This window comes from Papio anubis, chromosome 5 (assembly GCF_008728515.1).
Source record: "Papio anubis isolate 15944 chromosome 5, Panubis1.0, whole genome shotgun sequence".
NCBI lineage: Eukaryota > Metazoa > Chordata > Mammalia > Primates > Cercopithecidae > Papio > Papio anubis.
This window is the reverse complement of record NC_044980.1, coordinates 64592304-64612841: the sequence shown is the minus strand read 5'-3', so window position 1 is coordinate 64612841 and position 20538 is coordinate 64592304. Positions and strand designations below refer to the sequence as shown.

General features: G+C 42.5%; 1 protein-coding gene across 1 annotated transcript in view; it reads right to left on the bottom strand.

The window, feature by feature from the left end:
• MCCC2 (methylcrotonoyl-CoA carboxylase 2) overlaps positions 1-20538 on the bottom strand; it is a 68830-nt gene that overhangs the window by 33767 nt on the left and 14525 nt on the right. Inside the window, exons 5-6 of the mRNA XM_003899781.5 lie at positions 18465-18592; positions 16948-17060 (exon numbers count right to left, since the gene is read on the bottom strand). Of these exons, the coding sequence (XP_003899830.3) occupies positions 16948-17060; positions 18465-18592 (241 nt within the window). The remainder of the gene's footprint in view (positions 1-16947; positions 17061-18464; positions 18593-20538) is intronic.

Sequence of the window (20538 nt, the reverse complement as noted above, 5' to 3'; positions counted from 1 at the left end):
TGTTTGAAATATTTTATGGGCTTTCTTTTTCAAGTTTCTGTGGGAAGCAAAGGACACAATTTTACCTTAGCATCCTGTTCTCTGTACCAGAACACTGAGTTCAGCTCAAACTATTTCAGTACTCAAAAAGAAATACAGTCAAGGAACTTAGAGAAGAGTCACAGTGATGTCAAATCTAAAAGGGAACAGTTTTCAAAAATAATACCTAAAGAACTAAGCAGGCATGGCAGAGTCCCATGAAAACAACCAGAGGGCAAAAGGAGGAGAAAGAAAGCAACTGTCAGCAAGAATTCAAAGACCAAGATGAGGGAGGGAGGTGGGGGAGGAAACAGAGGAAGAGGAATTATTGTGTTGAGGTGTAGTTAGACAGGCTCGGCACAGTGGTTCACACCTGTAATCCCAGCACTTTGGGAGGTCGGGGCGGGTGGATCACTTGAGGCCAGGAGTTCAAGACCAGCCTGGCCAACATGACAAAACGCAGTATTTACTAAAAATACAAAAATTAACTGGGTGTGGTGGCGCATGCCTGTAAACCCAGCTACTCAGGAGGCTGAGGCAGGAGAATCACTTAACCTGGGAGGCGGAGGTTGCAGTGAGCCGAGATCATGCCACTGCATTCCAGCCTGAGCGACGGGGTGACAGTCCATCTTAAAAAAAAAAAAAAAAGGCAGGGGGTGGGTGTGGTAGTTCACGCCTGTAATCCCAGCACTTTGGGAGGCTGAGGCAGGTGGATTACCTGAGGTCGGGAGTTTGAGATCAGCCTGACCAACATGGAGAAACCCGTCTCTACTAAAAATACAAAATTAGCCAGGCGTGGTGGTACATGCCTGTAATCGCAGCCGCTCGGGAGGGTGAGGCAGGAGAATGGCTTGAACCCAGGAGGCAGAGGTTGCAGTAAGCCGAGATCGTACCATTGCACTCCAGCCTGGGCAACAAGAACAAAACTCCGTCTCAAAAAAAAAAAAAGAAAGGAAGAAAGAAACATCGTAAGACAAAAGTAAGAGAAATGATGAAACTAAATGCCATCATACCATCTACTACAGACTGAATGTTTGTGTCTCCTCCGAACTCATCTGTTGAAGCCCTGTCCCCAGTGTGATAGTAGGCGGAGGCAGAGGTCTTTGGGGAGTAATATGGTGATATGAGGTCATGGGGTAGGGCCCCCCACACCCCACAGGATTAGTGTCCTTATAAGGAAGAGACAGGAGATCTCTTTGGCCACCATGTGAGAACACAGTTAGGAACAGGGCCCTGACCAAGAACCAGGCCATGCTCGTACCCTTATCTCTGGGGACTTCCAGCCTCCAGAGTTGTGAGAAATAAATGTCTGTTGTTTAAGACATCCAGTAGTCTATGACAATTTGGTATAGCAGCTGGAAATGACTAAGATACCATTTGAGTAGGGGAAGAAGGATGGAAAGGAGATCTAGAAAAGTCTCACAAGGGAATAGCTGACAAATTATTAGCATATCTACTTCAGGGAATTTTACCATATGGCTAAGGACGCTTCCGACGCGTTTCTCCACAGTTCCTCAACAACCAAGGAAATCAGCAGTCCACCTCTCTGACACTAGCTACACAAGCTCAGAAAAGGACAGGAGATTCTGGTAACCAAGCTTTTAAAATGGTCCCCCCAAACCTGTGACTTGGTATTCACATTCTGTGCAGTTCCTTCCTCTTGAATATGTGGTGGGTCCAGTGACTCGCTTGTAATAAAGAGAATATGGCAAGTGATGGATTGTCACCTCTGTGGTCAGGCCACGAGAAATTGTCTACCATCCTGCTGGCCCTCTTGCTCTTGCTGGCCCTCTTTCTTGTCTTCTCCCTCTCTCGCTTTGATGAAACCATGTGACAAGCTGTGAGATGCTGTAGGGAGAGGCCGTATGGCAAGCAACTGAGGAAGGCCTCTGGTCAGCAGCTCGTAAGAAACTGAGGCCTGCAAAGTGCTGGACCCTGCCAACAGCCATGGGAGTGAGCCAGGAAGTGGGTCCTTCCTAGTCAAGCCCTGAGATGATTGCAGCCACGTGAGAGACCCAGAGATACGCTGCGCCCAGACTCCCAACCCACAGAAACTGCGAAATAATTAATGTGTGTTATTTTACACCGCACAAGTTTGGGACAATTTGTTCTGCCACAATAGGACAATTAATACAGAGATTAAAAAAACATCTATCTTAAGTGACTACAATTGAAGTGCATCTGAAGACTTGAGACAGACTTTGTTTGAAAGTACTTATCTAATGTTGTTCTTCAAAGAACCTATCTAAACTGTTCAACTATTCCAGAGATGGCAGACAGTATGAAGAACTTTTTTTTTTATTTTTTCAAGAACAGTTTATGAACCATACTGCAGAAATATGTACAACTTTCTGTGCCATCCCAGAAAGTGAAGGAAAACCAGGAACAGGACACGGAAACCATGTTAGCCAGGATGGTCTCCATCTCCTGACCTCGTGATCTGCCCGCCTCGGCCTCCCAAAGTGCTGGGATTACAGGTGGGAGCCACTGCACCCGCCTTGAAATGCATTTTTAAAACAAGCCAAGCAGGGTAGCACACGCCTGTAATCCCAGCTACTCGGGAGGCTGAGGCAGGAGGATTACTTGAACCCAGGAGTTCAAGACCAGGAAACCATTATGTTAAGTGAAAGAAGCCAGTCACAAAAGACCACTTATCATATATGATTCCCTTTACATGCAATGTCCAGAACAAGCAAATCTATAGACAGAAAGTAGCTTAGTGGTGGCCTAGGGCTGCGGCGGACTGGGTAGAAATGGGGAGTGACTGCTATTGGGGAAACGAAAATATTCTAAAATTGATTCATTCAACTCTGTGAATATCCTAAAAGTCATTGAATTGTACACATGAAATGGGTAAGTTATATGATATTTGAATTATATCTCAACAAAGCTGTTGCAAAAAACTTTTTTTTTTAGCTTTATAATTTTTTTTTAATTATACTTTAAGTTCTAGGGTACATGTGCACAATGTGCAGGTTTGTTACATATGTATATTTGTGCCATGTTGCTGTGCTGCACCCATCAACTCGTCAGCACCCATCAACTCGTCATTTACATCAGTTGTAACTCCCAATGCCATCCCTCCCCCTTCTCCCCTCCCCATAATAGGCCCTGGTGTATGATGTTCCCCTTCCTGTGTCCAAGTGATCTCATTGTTCAATTCCCACCTATGAGTGAGAACATGCGGTGTTTGGTTTTCTGTTCTTGTGAAAGTTTGCTGAGAATGATGGTTTCCAGCTGCACCCATGTCCCTACAAAGGACATGAACTCATCCTTTTTTATGGCTGCATAGTATTCCATGGTGTATATGTGCCACATTTTCTTAATCCAGTCTGTCACTGATGGACATTTGGGTTGATTCCAAGTCTTTGCTATTGTGAATAGTGCCGCAATAAACATACGTGTGCATGTGTCTTTATAGCAGCATGACTTATAATCCTTGGGGTATATACCCAGTAATGGGATGGCTGGGTCAAATGGTATTTCTAATTCTAGATCCTTGAGGAATCGCCATAATGTTTTCCACAATGATTGAACTAGTTTACAATCCCACCAGCAGTGTAAAAGTGTTCCTATTTCTCCACATCCTCTCCAGCACCTGTTGTTTCCTGAATTTTTAATGATCGCCATTCTAACTGGTGTGAGATGGTATCTCATTGTGGTTTTGATTTGCATTTCTCTGATGGCCAGTGATGACGAGCATTTTTTCGTGTGTCTGTTGGTTGTATGAATGTCTTCTTTTGAGAAGTGTCTGTTCATATCCTTTGCCCACTTTTTGATGGGGTTGTTTGCTTTTTTCTTGTAAATTTGATTGAGTTCTTCATAGGTTCTGGATATTAGCCCTTTGTCAGATGAGTAGATTGCAAAAATTTTCTCCCCCTCTGTAGGTTGCCCATTCACTCTGATGGTAGTTTCTTTTGCTGTGCAGAAGCTCTTTAGTTTAATTAGATCCCATTTGTCAATTTTGGCTTTTGTTGCCATTGCTTTTGGTGTTTTAGACATGAAGTCCTCACCCATGCCTATGTCCTGAATGGTACTACCTAGGTTTTCTTCTAGGGTTTTTATGGTATTAGCTCTAACATTTAAGTCTCTAATCCATCTTGAATTAATTTTCGTATAAGGAGTAAGGAAAGGATCCAGTTTCAGCTTTCTACTTATGGCTAGCCAATTTTCCCAGCACCATTTATTAAATAGGGAATCCTTTCCCCATTTCTTGTTTTTCTCAGGTTTGTCAAAGATCAGATGGCTATAGATGTGTGCTATTATTTCTGAGGGCTCTGTTCTGCTCCGCAAAAAAAAACATTTTTTTAATAAGAGTCAAAAAATAAGTACAAAGGAGTCAAAATTCTCAAACAAGTATCTAACAGGCAAAACCTTGTTTTTATTTTTAATTTTGGGGGGTACATAATAGGTCTATATATTTATGGGGTACATGAGTTTCGTTTTTGTTTTTTTTTTTTAGTAGAGATGGGGTTTTGTCATGTTGCATTCATCTGTGGTACAACAAAGACATTACATGAGCCCATACTGGACAAAGTTTACTGGACAAAGCTCACTGGACAAGTGATCTGAAACCCCAGAAAGAAAATTCTGTGGCATTCTCCACTAAGAGGACACTGAAAGGATATAAGATGCATGACCAGAAACGTGGCCCAGGCTGGTCCTGAACTCCTGTGCTTAAGCGATCCTTCCACCTTGACCTCCCAAAGTGCTGGGATTACAGGCATGAGGCACCACACCCAGCCGAAGACGTTTTGATACAGGCATGCAATGTGAGATAAGTACATCATGAAGAATGGGTATCTATCCCCTCAAGCATTTATCCATTGAGTTGTAAACAATCCAATTATACACTTTAAGTTACTTTAAATGTGCAGTTATTATTATTGACTACAGTCATCCGGTTGTGCTATCAGATAGTAGGTCTTACTCATTCTTTCTTTTTTTTTTTTGTACCCATTAACCATCCTCACATTCCCCCAACCTTCTACTCCCATTCCCAGCCTCTGGTAACCAACAGGCAAAATCTTAATATTGCTAAGAACAAATTCTGATGACAGAAATAAAAATTAAATTAAAAAACAGAGATAAAAGAGCTCACTAATGATTAGTCACTGTCATGCAATGTCATACAATCTCTTCTCTCTTTTTGTTTTGAGACTCTGTTGCCCAGATTGGAGTGCAGCGGCACAAACACAGCTCACTGCAGCCTTGACTTCCTGGGCTCAAGAGATCCTCCCACCTCAGCCTCCCGAGTAGCTGGGACTACAGGTGCACCACCACACCCAACTAATAATCTTTGTAATTTAGTTCTGAGTCATTCACTTATTCACAAAAGGTGACAAAGTGAATGGAACAAGAGTTCTGCCACTGTGTCTGCTTTTTCTTTTTTCTTTTTGGAGATGAGGCCTCCCAATATTGCCCAGGTAGCACTCCTGGGTCAAGCAATCCTCCTACCTCTCAGCATCCTAAGAAGCTGGGAGCACAGGCATGAGCCACTGTGCCCAGCTGTATCTGCTTCTTCCTGTATCTGCTTCTTCCTCTCACAAAGCACAGGAATCCCAGGGCCAAACAGCATTAACAACTTGCCATGTCCCAAAGCATTCATTGGTGGTACCACAAAGTCGTTACATGAGGACACTGAAAGGACATAAGATGCATGACCAGAAACTTTTCTGACCAGACTCGGAGGCAGAGATTTGGCTTGTGATGTGGTACAACACAGGCATTATGCCAGGACAGACATCACAGGGACCTGCATCTGCAATGGGACAGAGGTGAACTCCAGAGAACTCCACCGAGAGGCTACGGTCCACCCAGTCACCAGTGAGGTGGGCCTGCTCTGTGACAGGAACAAACACCTCTTAAAAGGTAAGGTGATTCTAAGACTTGAATCAAGAGTAAGAAAGTACAAGAAGGATGAGGATAAGACATACCTGACAGTAACAATTCTTGTCAGCCCCTCCACAGAAGGCACAGGCAACATTTCTGAGCAAAAGGAAATGAGATGCTACAAAACAGAGGTAATCATCTGGAAAAGCTTTAGATTGAATTTCATTACCCTCCAGGTCTCACCTAAACAAATAGAGACTGGGTCTCCTTGCACCAAAAGCAAATTACATATTGTAGGTCAGCAGCCTGCCCCATGGAAAGGGTCTCTGACAGGGAGCTAAGAGGTTTTTGATCTAATTCTGAAAAGCTAGGTGAACTCTAGACCTCAGTTCCTCCCTGCAAAATTGTAGAATACTATCCAATTCATAGAAATACTGTGATAAATGTAATGTAACTTGGAGGGAGAAAAAAGTTCCAACTGCTTGATGAAAAAGCCATTAAAAATATAATAATTTTTTCTAATGTCACCTTACTTCTTTTTCAATTCAAAGTAGAAAGCAGATACTACTGCCCACATCATGTTTTTCCTGCCCTTACCTGAAAAACCACCATTAAAAAATAAAAACCACAAAATATACATCTCAATTCAATAGCTGTCAAGAATTTTTTTTTTTTTTTTTTTTTTTTTTTTTTTGAGACGGAGTCTCGCTCTGTCACCAAGGCTGGAGTGCAGTGGCCGGATCTCAGCTCACTGCAAGCTCCGCCTCCCGGGTTCCCGCCATTCTCCTGCCTCAGCCTCCCGGGTAGCTGGGACTACAGGCGCCCGCCACCTCGCCCGGCTAGTTTTTTGTCTTTTTTGGTAGAGACGGGGTTTCATCGTGTTAGCCAGGCTGGTCTTGATCTCCTGACCTCGTGATCCGCCCGTCTCGGCATCCCAAAGTGCTGGGATTACACGCTTGAGCCACCGAGCTGTCAAGAATTTAAGAGCTTTATCAACTATACTGACTGATCAATACCACTGATTTGACAGTAGTCATGCTTATCTATGCCAACTGGATAGATTGAAACACACACAGAATACAAAAAGTCCATCTTACCCAGTATGTTCTGTTTCCCCCTCAATCTTTTTGTCAGAGAGCCTCAAAGTAATCAGTGATTTCGTTTCTCCTAGGCCCTATCCATCTCCATGACAGGTTGAAATTAAATTTTTTTTTTTGAGACGGAGACTCACTCTGTAACCCAGACTGGAGTGCAGTAGTGCAATCTCGGCTCACTGCAACCTCCATCTCCTGGATTCAAGCGATTCTACTGCCTCAGCCTCCCGAGCAGCTGGGACTACAGGCACATGCCACCACACTCAGCTAATTTTTTGTATTTTTAGTAGAGACGGGGTTTCACCATGTTAGCCAGGATGGTCTCCATCTCCTGACCTAGTGATCTGCCCGCCTTGGCCTCCCAAAGTGCTGGGATTACAGGTGTGAGCCACCACGCCCACCTTGAAATGCATTTTTAAAACAAGCCAAGCAGGGTAGCACACACCTGTAATCCCTGCTACTCGGGAGGCTGAGGCAGGAGGATTACTTGAACCCAGGAGTTCAAGACCAGCCTGGGCAACATAATGAGGCCTGTCTCAAAAAATAAACAAATAAAACAACAAGAGGCCACATTGGTTCATGCCTGTAATCCCAGCACTTTGGGAGGCCAAGGCAGAAAGATCCCCTAAGCCCAGAAGTGTGAGACCAGCCTGGGCAACATAGTGAGATTCCATCTCTACAAATATAAAAATAAAAATTAGCCAGGCATGGTGGTGTTCACCTGAAGTCCCAACCACTTGGGAGGTTGAGGCAGGAGGATCACTTGAACCTTAGAAGTCAAGGCTGCAGTGAGCTGTGACTGTGCCACTGCAATCAAGCCTGAGCAACAGAGTGAGACCCTGTCTTAGAAAAAAAGAAAAAGGATGCAGTACCTATCCTAAGCTCCTCAGAACAATTACCAAGGTGAAAACAGTGAAAACCAACAAGATACATTTCAAAAATAATAAGCTAAGGCAAGCGGGGAGGAGGAGGGAGGTAAGGTAAGAGGAAAAACGGGAAACCTGAGAATAATTTTAAATATGTCTCCAAAACGAAGTGAAAATAGGCAGAATACAACACAAAGGAAAAGAGAAAGGCCTGAGGAATTGCAACTAAGTATGGCTAGATGAATGATGCCTATTTGAGAAGAAATAAACTATTCATTCAAACAAAAACACCTTGTTGCTTATATTAAAACAAGAAAGAGAACCAATGCACCAGAGCAAAGATCAATCTACAGCAAACTAGACTATCACTAAATTATAAAAATGAAAAGTAACATGAGACCTAAAGAAAACACATATGAAGATCCCACTTCTGTGGAGGATTCTAAGTCTCACACTTAAAAAGCCAGACATGGAAACCATAATCAGTGTCTCAGACTGTATGCTGCTGCTATAACAGAATACCCAAGCCTCAGTAATTTATATAGAAAAGAAATTTGGCCTGGCATAGTGGCTTATGCTTATAATCCCAACGCTTTGGGAAGCTGAGGTGGGAGGATCGCTTAAGCCAGGAGTTTGACACCAACCTGAGCAACAAGACTTCATCTCTACAAAAAAAAAAGAAAGAAAAATTTAAAAAGAAATTTACAGCCGGGCGCAGTGGCTCAAGCCTGTAATCCCAGCACTTTGGGAGGCTGAGACGGGCGGATCACAAGGTCAGGAGATCGAGACCATCCTGGCTAACCCAGTGAAAATGCCGTCTGTACTAAAAAATACAAAAAACTAGCCGGGCAAGGTGGCGGGCACCTGTAGTCCCAGCTACTCAGGAGGCTGAGGCAGGAGAATGGCGTGAACCCAGGAGGCGGAGCTTGCAGTGAGCTGAGATCCGGCCACTGCACTCCAGCCTGGGCGACAGAGCGAGACTCCGTCTCAAAAAAAAAAGAAATTTACTTTTCACAGTTCTGGAAGCTGGGAAATCCAAGAGCATGGCACTGCCATCTGACAGTCATCCCATGGTAGAAGAGCAGAAGTTGGGAGGGCAAGAGAGGGCAAGAGTGTGTGAGACAGAGAGTAAAAGGCCAAACTCCCACAATGACAGCATTAATCCATCCATGAGGGCAGAGCTCTCATGACCTAATCGCCTCCCAAAGGTGCCACCATTTAACATCACCACAATGGCAACTACGTTTCCAACACATAAACTTTTGGGGGACACATTTAAACTGCACCTTTGGGAAAATAAAAGAAGCACATTGCAAAGATCATCATGTCATCAGGCCTCAGATATGGAGAAGGCCCAGAGAAGACATTCTCATGAGACTCGAAGAAAGACCACCAGACACCAACACATCAACTCTTTAAACTTCAGAAACAATTAAGGGGTCTTAAAACCTGCCATGAAAGAAAGATGAAACAGAAGAGAACATAAAGGTAAGCACCTAGCTTAACTATCTTTTCTGCTTGACAGCAAAAGAAAATGTTGAAAGTTGGAAGGTCTATAGGAATCTATCCACATTCTTATAGCAGCAAAGATATAGAAAACTATAGAGATATGATTGCCAATAGACACACTCTTTGAAATAAGTAGGTAAATGAATTTACAATGGGCAAGGCAAATAACATTAAATAAAAACCAACCTTGGAGAGAAAAACAACAACTAAATTTGAGTAAGGAAGCTGGTGCTTACTATTGAAATGAATACATAACATAATTGAACTTAAAAGTGATTAACTTATATAATAAATATAAGGAATTGTTTTATCAGTCTGTCTAAACCAAAGTCTTAAATAAACAACAAATATTAAAATTAGGAAATAGAACCACTCAATATCTATCATGTTATAACTTTAATAGTTATAAGGAGATTCATCTTTTAATAAATATTAAGTAAATAGCATCTCAGGGAAATGTGTGAGGATATAAAAATTCATCTAAATTGTCTAATCTCAAGTAGCTAACAGGCTAGTAGAGGAAATTAGTCCAGATATATCTAGATCAAAGGGATAAATGCCATTAGTAAGGCACCGTACAAGAACTATGGGAGCTAGGAGAAAGAAAAGATTACTTCCAGTAAAGGATTCCGGGATTTCCTTAAAAGGGTGGCATGGGAGAGGTGTCTTGGAAGATGGGTTGGAGACTCAGACCCAGGAGGATGAGGGGAAAGAGGACCAGCACAGGCCTGAGCAGATGGTCAAAAAAGGCCAGAGTGTATATGGAGACTAGTGACTGCATCAGGTTGACTGCAGTTTAGGGTCCAGGAGCAATAATGCTAGAAAGTTAGGTTGAAATCTGATCACACGGGGACTTAAGTATTGGGCTAAGAAGTAGGAGCTTTGTTTTGTAGCAAATAGTAACAGGGGGGCCACATAAAAGAATAACCTTGCAGCACGTGTCCACTGTATGGGAAAGGATAGACTAGGCAGGCAGGGACGCCAGGCAGGCGAGGTTAGAGCCACAGTGTAGTGATAACAAAGGCCTGAGCTACCTCTGGGGGTGACAGTAGGAACAGAGTGGAGAGGACCTACCCAAAAGTGAAACCAACAGGACTCATCAATGTATTCGGCAAAGGCTTAGGATGTGTTGACTTCGTGCCCAGCATCAGAGCAACTGCCGGGGATACAAAAATGACAAAGATGTATATTTTTGACCTAAAAGGACTAAGTAAGGGAAAATGAAGAGAAAAGAGCCAAGGATGACATCAAGTCCTAGGGAGAGAGCAAGGGAGTGCTAGCAGCAGATGGGAACTCAGGTGAAGGAACAAATGAGCCGCGGAAGTTAATGTGTTCAGTGTCTAGTTTGAACCTAAGTCTAAAAAGACAGAGGAAAAAGTGATTTTCCTACTGTCTGACACAGTCACTCAATACCTCTAACACCAGATATGTGGGGGTATTTCTCCACACACCAAGCAGTTCTCTAGCAGACACCAGCTGTCCTCTAATCCAATTCAGTTCTTACACTGTCTACCTAGAGACAGCCTCAGATCCCACAGACTGAGGGCTCAGTCCTACAAGATGGCCCTCACTTCAGATGCCAATCCACAAGGAGCAGGTTGTCACCTTTATTTCTGATTGACTGTAAATCGGGGCTGCCACTACCCATCCTTGGGTTTGATTAATTGACGAGAGTGGCCCACAGAACTCAGGCAAGCACTTTACTTACGTTTACTGGTTAAGAAGGACACCATAAAGGATACAGATGAATGGCCAGATGAGGAGATACATAGGGTGAGTCTGCAAAAGTCCTGAGTGCTGGAGCTTCTGTCCCACAGAGCGGGAATGCACCATCTTCCTGGCACTTGGATGAGTTTGCCAGCCCAGATGCTCTCTGAACGCCATAGTTTAGGGATTTTTATGGAGGCTTCATCACAGAGGCATAGTCCATTTTTAACTCAATCCCCAGCCCCTCCCCTCCCTGGAGGACAGGGCTGGGACTGAAAGCTCCAAGTTTATGGTCATGGCTTGGTCTTTCTGGTGACCAGCCCCATCCAGGAGCCCACTAAGAGTCACCTCTTAGAACAAAAGATGCTCCTATCACCCAGGAAATTCCAAGGGATTTTGGAGCTCTGTGACAAGAATGAGGGTCAAAGACCAAATCATAGAACAAAAGATTCTTCTAGTACCCCTATCTACAAGGTATTAGGAATTCTGTCTCAGGAACTGGGGCAGACACCAAATATTGGAACAAAAGAGCCTCCTAGTAACCCTACTGCTCAGAAACTTATGAGGATTTTAGGAACTCTGTTCCTGGAACTGGGGACAGAGATCAATGTGTATATTTCTTGTTATTTCACACTAAGGTACCAGCAGGAAATTGACTGAGAAAGCAGAACCCCTGAGGTTCAGAAATGGAGATGTAGAGGGGGGTCAAGACTAGAGAAAGATCAGGGAGATGACAGGTAATGAGATCTGGCTAAATCATTAAATAAATAAATAAGGGCACACCAGTGGCATGAAGCATAAGGAGAATTTCAGGAAAAAGGAAAAAAATGATGATACCAAGAGGCTGTGCAGAGTGGCAATCTGGTCTTGGCTGGTGAAACTCTCATAGGGCACGGAGGTTTGAAGGAGTGAGCAGTCAGAAATGAAGACACTATGCCAATCCTTAAGAACGTTGGCTGGGTGTGGTAGCTCACACCTATAATCTAGCACTCTGGGAGGTCAATGCGGGTGGCTCACCTTAGGTCAGGAGTTCAAGGCCAGCCTGGCCAACACAGTGAAACTTCTTCTCTACTAAAAATACAAAAAAGTTAGTCGGGCGTGGTGGTGCATGCCCGTAGTCCCTGCTACTAGGGAGGCTGAGGCAGGGGAATTGCTTGAACCCAGGAGGTGGAGGTTGCAGTGGGCCGAGATTGTGCCACTGCACTCCATCCTGGATGACAGAGTGAGACTCCATCTCAAAGGGGGTGGGGGGGGCGGGAAAGTAGCCACCTAGGGTGGGAGAAAAGCTTCAAAAACAGCAGAAGCTAGAAAAGGTCTTTATCTTTTGGCATCATTTTGGTGCTTTTTGTTTCCTTTAAAGAAAAGGTACCAACATGATTTTGGGGTGTGAGAAGAAAAATAAGCAGATAAAAAAAATTGTTTTTTCATTTTTAAAAGATGGGGACTGGGCTGGGCATGGTGGCTTATGCCTGTAATCCCAGCACTTTGGGAGACCGATGAGGGCAGATCACTTGACCTCAGGAGTTCGAGACCAGCCTGGGCAACACAGTAAAACCCCGTCTCTACTAAAAATACAAAAACTAGCTGAGCATGATGGCATGTGCCTATAGTCCTAGCTACTCGGGAGGCTGAGGCAGGAGAATCCCGTGAGCCTGGGAGGCAGAGGTTGCAGTGAGCCAATATTGCACACCACTGCACTCCAGCCTGGGGGACAGAGCAGGATTCCATCTCAAAAAAAATTAAAAAAAAACAAAAACAGAGAGATGGGGTCTCACTATGCTGGCCACGTTAGGTCTTAAACTCCTGGCCTCAAGCAATCCCCCACCTCAGCCTCCCGAAGTGCTAGGATTAGAGGTGTGAACCACCATGGCTTGCCCAAGAAAATTAATTAGAGTAAGAGAAAGATAAAGATATTATGGAAACTTAAAAATACAGTTCATAAAAATATGGGAAGGCAGGCCAGGCGCAGTGGCTCACGCCTGTAATCCCAGCACTTTGGGAGGCCGAGGCGGGCAGATCACAAGGTCAGGAGATTGAGACCATCCTGGCTAACACGGTGAAACCCCGTCTCTACTAAAAATACAAAAAAATTAGCCGGGCGTGGTGGCAGGCGCCTGTAGTCCCAGCTACTCAGAAGGCTGAGGCAGGAGAATGGTGTGAACCCAAGAGATGGAGCTTGCAGTGAGCCGAGATCGTGCCACTGAACTCCAGCCTGGGAGACAGGCTCCATCTCAAAAAAAAAAAAGAAAAAAAATATATATATATGGGAAGGCAAACCTTAACCCTAAACCTCCTACTCCTATTTAAGGGAAACATGAAAAAATAAAGGCTAAGAGAAGTAGCTCAAAGAAATACTGATGTGTGTGTGTGTGTGTGTCTGTGTGTGTGTGTATATTATAGACATTATAAGTAATATGAACTATATAATATGAATTAGATATATAATATGAACCTCTTGGAATTTAAAAAAGAAATTTCTGTTATCATATATTGAGTCTCCATAGTATCTTTTCTGACCCTTTCCTGAATGTATGAGCCCTAAACCTGAAATCTACACTGAAGATGTCAGGCTCTGTGTGAGTACTTTTCTTCGTACTGAAAACATTAGTACTTACTCCATCTTCCTTCTTTGATATATTATATATTATAAATATATATATATTTTCTGGAGACAGGTGTCTCATTCTGTCACTCAGGCTGGAGTGCAGTGGTGCAATCATGGCTCACTGAAGCCTCAACATCCTGGGCTCAAGTAATCCTTCCACCTCAGCCTCCCAAACAGCTAGGACCACAGGTGTGTGCCCAGGCTGTTCTCATCTGGGCTCAGGCAATCCTCCTGCCTTGGCCTCCCAAAGTACTGGGATTATAGGCATGAGCCACCATGCCCAGCCCTAATATTTTTAAAAAACAAAAATAAAATAAGTGAAAGGAAGATAGATATTCAGTCAAATGCCCTTCAGATATTTTGAGTTTTTTTATCATAAGCAGGTATTGCTTATTCCAAGAAGTATGTACACTTTTGATTTTTAAAAGATCTGATTTTAAAGCACTTCAAACTTCAAAGTTCCACAGGAATAGAGACTTCAGCTGGCAGCAGAAAGACACAGCAAAGAACATGTTAGATGATAAGGGGCTATAGCGCTTAAATAGTAGCCTCCCCCGACAAATGACAAAAAGATAGAGCCATATCCTAATCCCCAGAATCTGTAAAGGTGGTCTTATTTGAAAAAGGTATCTTTGCAGATATAATTAAGAATCTTGTGGATTACCTGGGTGGTCCTTAAATCCAATGACAAGTGTTCTTATAAGACAGAGAAGGAGAAGACCCAGATACCCAGAGAAGGTCATGTGCAGATGGAGGCAGATATGGGAGGGAGGTAGCCATAAGCCAGGGGAATACCTGGAGCCACCAGGAGCTGGAAGAGGTTAGGAAAGGAACAGAATGTCCCCTGGAAGCACAGCCCCGCTGCCACCTTGACTGCAGAGTTATGGCTTCCAGAACTTCACAGAATAAATTTATGTTAGCCAAGCATGGTGGCTCACGCCTATAAGCCCAGCTACCCGCAAGGCTAAGGTGGGAGGATCGTCTGAGGCCAGGAGTTCAAGACCAGCCTGAGCAACATATCCAGACATTCATCTCTAAATAAATACATAAATTTCTGTTGTTTTAAGCCACGCTATTTGTGATCATTTGTTACAACAGCCCTAGGAAACCAATAAAAGGTAAGCTATAAAAATTATAACACCAGGCCCAGCATGTTGGCTCAGGCTTATAATCCCAGCACATTGGGAGGCTGAGGCAGAAGGATTGCTTGAGGCCAAGAGTTTGAGACCAGCCTGGCCAACATAGCAAGATCCTGTTTCTCCAAAAGATAAAATTATAATACCAGATTAAATGAAGATCATAATAAGAATTTCATATAGATAATGCAATGGCCATCTGTGCAAAAGTAAGCAAAGCCGAAGTTTCTATTTAGATAAATAAAGCATAAAGGTAGGCAAGGTCACTGTGTAACAGTAAAATATACCATAAACAATTACAATCAACGATAGAAAAATCAAAAAGATATACAATAATTGCAAGTGTAGATTAATTAATCAGAATATTAATAAAAATATGACAAACTTAAGAAATCCTATAAGGAAATGAAAACACAGTAGCAGCATCTGTATTATAAATATTCCAACGATGCAAAAAAGATTACAGAATAACAAACATCCATTGGCCTAATACCTAGTCTTAATAAATCTTGACATTAGGCAAAATTTACTTCAGATCTTTTTTTTAAGGAATAACGTATTTGGTCGGGTGCGGTGGCTCACGCCTGTTATCCCAGCACTTTAGGAAGCCGAGGCAGGCAGATCATGAGGTCAGGAGATTGAGATCATCCTGGCTAACACGGTGAAAATCCATCTCTACTAAAAATACAAAAAATTAGCTGGGCGTGGTGGTGGGTGCCTGTAGTCCCAGCTATTCAGGAGGCTAAGGCAGGAGAATGGCGTGAACCTGGGAGGCAGAGTTTGCAGTGAGCCGAGATCGCGCCACTGTACTCCAGCCTGGGTGACAGAGCGAGACACTGTCGCAAAAAAAAAAAAAAAAAAAAAAGGAATACAGTGTTTGAGATATAGCTGAAGTGCCTGTCTATCTCCTACCTCATCCCTGTCTCCTCCTTCCCACCTCAGAGGCAACCACTGTTCTAAAGCTGAGTGTATCACTCCCACGTGCATATTTGTACACAAATAATATACAGTAGGATTTGATGTATTTAACCTTTACATACATAGTAATTAGCTGTACATTGATTCTAGTATTTTTTTTACTCAATCTACTTTTTGAGACTTATGTTGACAGATGCAATTTTAGTTCATTCCTTTTAACAGATAAAACTGTATTATTAATCTCCCATTAATGGACAGTTAGGCTATTCTCTAACTTTTGCTCTAACAAACAATGCTACAATGAATTTTTCTTTTCTTTTCTTTTCTTTTCTTTTTTTTTTTTTTTTGAGACAGGGTCTCATTCTGTTGCCCAGGCTGGAGTGCAGTGGTGCAACCACAGCTCGCTGTAGCCCCAAACTCCCAGGCTCAAGTGATCCTCCTACCTCAGCGTCCTGAAAGCTGGAACCACAGGCATGTGCCATACCACGCTCGGCTAATTTTTTATTTTTTTGTAGAGACGGGGTCTCCCTATGTTGCCCAGGCTGGTCTCTCACTCCTGGGCTCAAGTGATCCTCTCACTTCAGCCTCCCAAAGTGCTGGGATTTCAGGCACAAGCCATGGTGCCCAGGCATGAACTCTTCTAAGTATCTCTTCATGCATATTTTAGAGTTTCCCTAGGGTATAGCCCTAGAAAAGGAATTACTGGAGCCCTTTCTTTTTCAACCCTGTTTTCCTTTTAAAAACCTGTTTTTTGTTTGTTTGTTTGTTTGAGATGGAGTCTCGTTTCGTCACCAGGCTGGAGTGCAGTGGCACAATTTCAGCTCACTGCAACCTCCGCCTCCCAGGTTCAAGCAATTCTCCTGCCTCAGTCTCCCAAGTAGCTGGGACTACAGGCACGTGCCACCATGCCCAGCTAATTTTTTGTGTTTTTAGTAGAGATGGGGTTTCACCGTGTTAGCCAGGATAGTCTCGATCTCCTGACCTCATGATCCGCCCACCTCGGCCTCCCAAAGTGCTGGGATTACAGGAGTGAGCCACCGCACCTGGCCTAAAACCTGTTTTAATAATCGTATTACAACATAGGAATATTCCTATAGTTAATAAAAGGCTCTAGTTGGAGACAACCTTAAGATACTCTCTGTGGAAAAAGATTAGATTTTGTTTTAAATTCTGTTTTACTTTCAAGCCACCACAGAGTACCTAATTAGTAAAGACATTTGGAGTAAAAAGCACCACTGTACACTTCATTCATGAAAAATTACCTGTGCAATATTTTTAGAAGACATAATTGCCTGATTATAGAACAAACGGCCAAAGTGGTCTCGATCTGCAAACACATCAGCTTGTCGAGGTAAGTATGCTCCTCCCGAATCAGCTGAAGACAAGGAAAATGAGAAAAATAAGTATCTCTATGAACAAAATGTGCTACATAGAGGGAAACTTGTATCACTGACAGCATTGGTTCTTAGTCACATTCACAAAAAACTTGCCCTGTTTTTCTAAACTATTACAGAGCCTCGTTCTCCAAACCCCCAATACAGCCAAAAGGATTCATTGCCCCAAACCCATTAGGCTTTCCTATCTCTGTGCAAAATTCTCCTTGAAATATTTAGAACATTCTCTCCTTTGAGGACCAGCTAAAGCCCCAGAAACATCATAAATTCTTGAAGAGTTAAGGTGGAAAAGTCTCTTTCCTTCTTCTAAACCAATACAAAAACCATCTACAGAATTCATATAACAATTTATACATACTGCCTTCTGATACTGTTTTTATTGCAGATTGGAGTGGTGGGTACATATGTCAGCTGCGTTCAAAGCAGAGCTCATTACTCCACAGCTGTGTGATTACAGGTGTGTTTCCTAGCCATCCTATGCCTCGGTTTCCTTACCCATGAAATGAAGATAACAAAAGGAGCCATATCATATATTAGGACGACTTGAAAAATGTATAGAAAGCACTTTGTTCATAATCTGCAACCATTAAGTCTTTTGTTGGTTGCACATTATATGCTGTGTCCAATTCATTATGAGCTTGCTGAAGACAGAGACAACAAAATCCTCCTCACTGTATCCCCTATAATGACCGGCACAGCACCTGCAAGCAGCTGGGCCTCATTTGCTATTTTCTCTATGTGCAGAGCAGTTCGTATTGTGGGTTAACCAGGTAAATTCAATTTCACAGGACAAACAAAAACAAAAAATACCTCTACATCAGTACCCGTTCAAATACCTGCATAAATGACCAACATATGTTGGAATTTTACCAGACTAACCCAATATCCAGGAAAGGCCCCTTTTAAACTGCTTTGCTTTCAGGTTCTTTGATTTAAATGTATTCTAATTTCAAATATAAGTTTACTTTCATTGGAAATTAAATTTACTTTAAATTACATCTGCTCAAATTATATAATACTTGAACATCTAACACAGTACCTGGCACTCAAGAGATCTATAAATATTGACTATTTTTTTTCACAGTTTGAATTCATAAGGTTAAAAGAAAAACAGAATCTAGAGAACAAAAATTTTTAAAAAACCACACAACGTGTAGAGAAAAAAACTGGCATGCATCAAAATGTCTATTATGCACTAGCACTATGAGCAGTTCCTGGTTACTTTCCCCCAGAGTTTTCAGCAAAGAACTTGTGTTTCCTTTTAATTATGGGAGAAATCAACACATTTTAAAAATACCCATCCCAAATGTAATACATACAGCCTTCCCAAGTATCTTGCATTTTACCAGCTAATAATAGTGTATTTCACCACTCTTGTGACTTGCCTAAGTAGATGCAGGGGAGCCTGTTTTGCATGGCAATTTCTTGTGCCCGTAATTGTTTTTTCACAGTCACTGGGTAGTAGGTACCTCCTTTGACAGTGGCATCATTGGCAATAATCATGCATTCTACTCTAAAAGGCAGAAATTTCATTGGAGAGAGAATTTAAGAGATTTCTTCAAAACTAATTACATTCATTACAAGACACCCCAATACGACCTTCAACTTCCAGTACACATTACTATTAACATCCATTAGCAGGCAACAGTCTTAGGACATAAATGCAAGCTTTAATCACAGTTCACATATTCATTTATATAATACAAAATGAATACTTTTAACAAGTTTATAAACTCATACTTGGTTTTTGAAGAGTCATCGGTCCTAGATTAGTAATGAAAAACTAACAACCTAAGCCATGTGTCATAAAGGTTCTTTGAATGAAAGGGTCCTAACAAGACGATAACAATGAAAACAAAAAATCCAAGTCTCAAGGGAAAAGAATTTCCTCATAATAAGCCTTCAAAGTCTCCTTTTAGGAGGGTATTTTGCAAAAATGAAAACTGACCTATAGTAGTAAGATTTATTTTTTGTATTTTTGTTCTTCAACATTACAGCCCCATGGTTTTCTATAAAACTAAAAGTAGTCTAAAATATAACGTTTATCTTGCATGAAGTCAGAATGAATGCAAACTTTAAAATAATATACTGAAAACACGTGAAAGGTGTACTGAGTCATCAACAGTGCCCTTTCTCACCATAGCCAGTCTACTGGGTATGAGTCACAAAGAGCAGGGCGGCCAACAACAATGGCTGGTTGGGGAAACTGCACAGCACTGGCAGGAAACCTTAAGGTCAGAGGTACCCTTGAAATCTGAGATGACAACAGTGTGCTCTTTACAAAATTCAATTTTCTTTATGTTTATGATGTTTGTGTTACCTCACTTTATGCTGCCTACAACTCTAAAGAGTGAGTCATTAAATCCCCGCTGAAAATAGAGAACGGCAACTGAACACCCAGCACAGGGTAGTGTTGGGCTTCTCATACTAGGATATGTGGCCAGCAGGGCTCACCACAAGACAAACAGGACTCTTCTTTGAGCGTCAATTTTATTCCCTAGGTCATATAAAACCTTTTTCTGCACTGCAATGAACATTTTATAGAGTAGAATGCAAACTTTTAATGATTTAACATTAAATGAACTAGACCTCAAAGGAAATGCAGGCTTCTCATAGGTTGCTGGGCCATAACCTCACACTCCAGCGTGTGTGCTCACACTTCCTACCACTGGGGGTGCTACGCTAGAAAGTTTAAGAAGCTCTGGTACTGGAAAGAGGCCAGGCTGTGAAGTCAAAGTGAGACTGAAATCCTGGCTCCGCCAACTTGCTAGATATGTGACCATGGACAAGGGACACAGCCATATTTGCTTGTCTATTAAAGGTCACAGACCTATTACAGAATGAGAAATCAAATTGGCCCACAAAAATACTAGATTGCATATCTGTTGGTTTTGCCTACCCAGAATCTATTATTTTGGCAACAAAAGTAAACTTTCTTTCAGAAACTGCCTCTTACCTTTAATCCAGGTGGGTCAAGTAGGTCTGACCCCAGAGCCCACCTTAAAGGGGGGCACAGGGACCAGGTCTTTCTACCCAGAGTTCCCACTGAGGTTCGGCAATGGGACGGGGTCTAAGCCTAAGCGGATCTTGCCTTCCACTGCAGCTGCTAAACTTAGAGAATATAAACCAGGAACTGCCTATGACCATCGCTGCCTCTGGATTTTGGGGGCTGCCTAGCAACAAAGCTGACACACAGCAAGTCAGGGCCAGGAGCAGAAAACAGCCTGGGACCTAATAATACCTAAGACCATTTGAGCTCCCAGATCCAGCCATGCCCAGACTCTACCAGATAAGAGAACCAATATATTCGCTTTTTTGCTTAATTTGAGCAAACCCAGTTCATCTGTCATTTGTAAGAGAAAGAGTAGTGATGATATAAACCATTCAACAACAATTTTTATGTAAAAAAGGTCAATTTGAACTATAATGAAGGCCAGGGCAGTGGCTCATGCTTATAAT